Below are 5,396 nucleotides of genomic sequence, written 5' to 3' on the forward strand. Positions count from 1 at the left end.
TCTCGAGTCGCGTCATATAAGCGTAACTGCTAGTATATATGACTTACAAGATGAAGACGTGTTCATGAGATCAACGATTCAAATCGGTTTGTAAATCAGATGGGTCAGGTCATAATTTAGTACTGCCCGTAAATCACTAGTGAATAACGTATCACCCCTTCTCCACCTCCTCTCCTCACCTTCCTTTCATGGGTATCGTGATATCTGAGCCTCGCTCTAGGTGGAGAATGACGACCAGAAGCCAGGTGAAAAGAAGTGACCGAAGTGACCGAAGTGACCAAGGAATGTTAGGCCCTTTCGTGTCTGATATTCAATATCTCCTTGCCATAAGATCTTCATTCGGTCAACCAGCAGAAATCAAATAACTTGAACAATATAAACCTCAGCATTATACATCATCCACAAAGATACCTCTCACCAATTTGATGACAACAAAAGTATAAATCAAAAAATGAAACATTGTGATAAATCTTTACTAGTTTTAAGTTTGATTTTTTTCAAACATTTTACTCAATCAAATGCATGGCCTTCTTTATCTTCTTTACATAATTATAATAATTCTAATAATCAACCTGCTATAGGACTTATAAAGAATCAAACTGATCTTTTACAACAAGATTTTCAAAAATCAATTGAAATTCAACTTCAAGCTTCAAAAAATTCGAAACATGATGAACTTTTTTATACTTTAGGAAATGGTCAAGCTTATTCTGATCCGGTTTCTGTTCAAAGAATAGGTTCAAATGGTAAGTTTTTTTTGTAACACACTTTGGTTTTCTGAATAAATCGATTCAGGATCTGATTGTTTTTTTTTCGTTAATGGTTTTCTCTAGGTCCACTTCTTTTACAAGATCATCATCTTATAGAAAATTTAGCACATTTCGCACGTGAAAGGATTTCCGAAAGAGTTGTACACGCAAAAGGAGGTAAAATCTTTTTTATTCAATCTGAACAACCCATCTACAAGAAAGAGAAGTCTAAGAAAAAAGAGTTAATAAAAGAAATATGAATTTGAACTGATGATCAACTGTTTTTGAAATTTAGCTGGAGCGCATGGAGTCTTTACAGTCACACTACGCCAGATCACTAATTTACCGCTGAGTTCAGAAAATTGAAACTGTAGAAAAATATCACCAATACAGGGGAGGTCAGAAAAATTTGAAAAAATAATGATTCAATTCATGGGTGCTGTCCCCTCATTTTGCATATTTTTGCATATTTTTGCCATGATTTTTGAAGTCTCCCCAAACCAAAATGCTCACAGGGGATATTATGTCAGAAACTCAAATTTGGTCCAAAACTAGCAATATTTGGGCAAAAACCTCCAAGCACAAAAATATGAGTATTTTTGTTCAATCATCTGAACACTTGCAATTTATGGAAGCCGCATGATGTCTCTACAAGGTTTATTAAGGTGCTGAAGCCATTGTAGTTATGACTTCTATGCTTATATATGGTTTCTGCTGTGTACGTCTCTTGATATATCTCACCCATTATTGGAGACACACAGCTTTTTTGTGCACACAAACTGTAGATCCAGAATGTGGAATTCAGAATGTCAAGACATTACATGTGTTGGAGAAAAATTGATGATTTCGTTGGTGTTGCAAGGTCACTGTCTCTCTACCTGCCAGTTAAGGACCAAAATTGGGTTTCTGACATTATTTGCCATTGTGGTTGTAAAAATATGAAAAAATATGCCAGATGATTGGAATGCACCAAAGGGCCCAACCAATATTTTTTCATATTTTTCTGACCCCTCCCAGATTTTCCATAATTTTCTATGTCTTCTCAATTTTCTAAACTCAGCGGTAAATTTTCAATTTGGCGTAGTGTCACTACTGACTTTGCCAAAAATCATACTATGATGGACGTTTTCTCTGAAGGTATGTCAGATTGTTTCAAATCAAAAGAAAAAAAACTTTTGAAGGGTGATCAATTTTGGGCCTGTTTCTCGAATGATGTGATCGAATTGAATTCAAAGTTGGCAAAAAGACTCCAATTTCAATTCGATTCTCTACTGTTGGTGGTGAACAAGGATCTGGGGATCAGGCAAGAGATCCGAGGTGAGGATGTTCTCATATCTCTAAAAGTGTTGTCTTCATGAGCTGACGTAAGGTTTCTTTTTGACATTCAGAGGTTTCGCAATCAAGTAAGTATCAGTGCTGCAAAACAAAATCTGGTTCTCGAAATTATTGATGTTCATACCTTTGATCATGACCTTCAGATTCCGTACACAAAAAGGAATATGGGATCTTGTCAGTAAGTCCTGACTACCGAATTCTTCATGAACGATGTATTCGAAACTAATGTACCTTTTTCAAACAAAAAAAAGTGAATAATACTCCAGTCTTTTTCTGTTAGTATTCTTTAGATCCCCTTCCTGAAGACATCTCTTGATCATCGCGTTGATTATAAGAGATAGTTATCTGAAGAATCAATGAAATCTTGAACATTTTCTATAGTACGCGATCCAGCGAAATTTCCAAACTTTATTCATACTCAGAAAAGGAACCCACGTACTCATCTGAAAGATCCTAACATAGTTTGGTTAGTATTTTTGAATTTCTTCAAAAGTATGGCATATTGATGTTCTGTTGTTATTTCATCACTTTTATTGATGACTGATTCGTGTCGCACAGGGATTATTTTGTTCATAATCCTGAAGCCTTACACCAATTCATGAGATTGTTTTCAGATGCTGGAACGCCTCAAGGTATTGACTTCCACCTTTTTTTTCTAACGAGGAGCCTTCTGGTCAACAGAGGGCATTTGACTGTAACTAACACACGGATGATATTTGTTTAGGATTTGTACATATGCATGGTTTCACTGGGCACTCCTATCGATGGGTTCAGAAAGATGGTAAGAACACTTCTCTGACTATTCTAGATTCTATGTGTTGCTTTTTTTAACATGACCCTGGATGATTGACCTATTTTTTTTAAAAAACTAAAACTCGCTTTCCCATATATAAGGTTCATGGGTCTATGTCAAACTATTTGCTGAGACAAATCAAGGGATTCATAACTTTACTGCATCTGAGTCAATGAAGATCTTAGGTGAAAATCCCGATTACGCCACCGAGGTAAGAACAAAACAAGATCATTTTTCTGCTTCGAGATTTTTTTTTTCACGCAGAAGCAAAATAGATTGAGGAATGGTTTTTTGGTTTGGTTTGTATTATAGGACTTATTTAATAGGATTGAATCAAAGAAATTTCCTTCTTGGACTATGTATGCACAAATCTTAACACCTGATCAAGCTGAAAAATTCAAGTATAATATTCTAGACTTAACAAGTTAAGTAATGTTTCTTTTCTACTAATTTGATAATTTCCAGAAGATAGACTGGGATATCATTTATGAAGAAAGTAGACTTATGAAGGTTTAGTCTTGGTTTGTTTTTCTTACAGAGGATTGGCCATTTGATTTAGTTGAAAAACATGAGATTGGAAAATTCGAACTCAATCAGGTCAATATATCTTCATATTCCATTTTGACAAAACTTGGTTATCTCTCATTATCAAAACCGTACCCAGATATTCGAGTTTAATAAAGTTTGGTCTTGATAGCAGAGTTTAACTGACGCGTCATTTTTTTTGCAAAACTTTACAGAACCCACAAAATTTCTTTGCAGAAGTAAGTCAACGATTTCTAATCAAATCATCTTTAATATTGACTAAACCCTTAAAACCTTACGCAAAACAAAAAAACAGATTGAACAAATAGCTTTCTCACCATCTAATTTGGTAGACGGATGGGAACCCAGTACAGATCCAGTTTTACAAGCCAGATTGTTTTCATATCCAGATGCACAAGTAAGAAAGAATCTAGACTAGATTTACTCCTCCATCCCCCGCCAAAAGAAAACGTTTATAATCTTCTTTGAAACTTATGAAATGGTTTGAATTGTTTTTTTTCTTTAGCGTCATAGACTTGGAGTTAATTTTCAACAAATCCCTGTGAATTGTCCATTGAATCCAGTTGGTAAGCATTACAAACATTCATCTTGATTGCCAAAAAAAAAAAAAAGGAATTTATCAAATGAATTGATTTCCTAAACGGTATGGGATTTTGAAATATTTTCTTTCTATAAGTCAACCTTCAAAGAGATGGATTAAGTGTTTTGTTAGGAAACCAAGGCTCTAGAATGAATTATATTTCAAGTTATGAATCTAAGATGAATCTTCAACCAAAAGCTTATGATGAATCGAATCATACGATTTGGACAGGTGGAGCTATTAGATCTTTATCAGAAGTAAGTATCCAATTGACCACTTTTACGGAATATTATCAAAACTTGAAACTAACATTGATCTCTTATTTATTTATTTTGGTTTTGGATTATAGATCACTGAAATCGATTTCGATCAACCTAGATCTTATTGGAATTCACTTACATCAAACGATAAGAAAAGTTTAACAACGTAAGTCATTTAAACTTCATCACATCTATCTCTTCTTTAAACCCCAATACCTAATTTGATCCTTTACTTTTCTTTGGATTTTTGGTATTATAGAAATTTGGCTAACAGTTTATCACAAGTGAAGTATAAAGTAATTATTAAAAAATCGATTGAAATCTTTAAAAAAGTTGATCATCAGTTTAGTAAAGAGATCATGAATGGAATTTCTCATATGGAAAGAATCTAGATAAACCTGTCTAATTTGATATGAATAATCAAAAATGAAAAGAAGAAGAATTTAAGAAAACCGTCTTAGTACTCGGCAAGATAGATGCAGATGGATGGAATGGAGTGATTGTATGTTGATTAGAGAGAAATGAAGGAAACATGAGATATATGTAGATCAGAAACCACAGCGAAAGTCTTGGATGAAGGTAACCGTAGACATGAGTCATCGGGGACCAGATCAAGAACCAAGGGTGTTATGAGGGATGATAGTTGAGAGAAAAAGATCATGTAGTCAACTATCACCAATCAGAAGCCAAGAATGAATAATTCTTCTTATTGAAGTTAGAACAACACACATTCAAATGCCCCTGACTTGCTTCCAAATCATCATTCCAAGATAAAAGACAATCTTTGATCCAATTAACTATCAGTACCATAAATCTCATAACCCAGAACCTGAAGCTTGAGATCTAAACTTTTAAATGGTTTCCAAGTGGGCTTGCTTAATATTCTTATGTACACCACGGGGCAACTTTGAACTGGGACCACGTGAGATTTAAGTTGAGTATGACCACGCCGAATCCAATCCAGCTTCAAGTCTCGTGATTCTCAAACGACTTTTAGCGATCCGATCTTGACAGAATCATCGAGAGCTCCTTAATCAACTCCAAGCTCTGGTTTTTGATTTGATCTATGACCAACTTGAGATCTGAAGTTTACCATCAAGCCGATTCCTGATTTGAAGGGCTCGTCAGCCAGC

The 5,396-nt window shown here is 34.7% G+C and overlaps 1 protein-coding gene across 1 annotated transcript; it reads left to right on the forward strand.

Annotated features, from left to right (window-relative positions):
• Nucleotides 1–451: 451 nt before the first annotated feature.
• On the forward strand, nucleotides 452–4,433 carry MELLADRAFT_40594 (uncharacterized protein; the record flags this gene model as incomplete). Its single annotated transcript, XM_007417751.1, has 18 exons — nucleotides 452–746; nucleotides 834–926; nucleotides 1,045–1,101; nucleotides 1,985–2,066; nucleotides 2,138–2,152; nucleotides 2,228–2,262; nucleotides 2,336–2,359; nucleotides 2,466–2,550; nucleotides 2,643–2,716; nucleotides 2,809–2,865; nucleotides 2,979–3,088; nucleotides 3,190–3,301; nucleotides 3,416–3,474; nucleotides 3,618–3,641; nucleotides 3,719–3,820; nucleotides 3,929–3,989; nucleotides 4,100–4,260; nucleotides 4,353–4,433. The coding sequence occupies 18 exons, from the start codon at nucleotides 452–454 to the stop codon at nucleotides 4,431–4,433; spliced, it is 1,527 nt and encodes a 508-aa protein (XP_007417813.1).
• Nucleotides 4,434–5,396: the final 963 nt, after the last annotated feature.

The sequence above is a fragment of the Melampsora larici-populina genome, assembly GCF_000204055.1.
Source record: "Melampsora larici-populina 98AG31 unplaced genomic scaffold MELLAscaffold_78, whole genome shotgun sequence".
Taxonomy (NCBI): domain Eukaryota; kingdom Fungi; phylum Basidiomycota; class Pucciniomycetes; order Pucciniales; family Melampsoraceae; genus Melampsora; species Melampsora laricis-populina.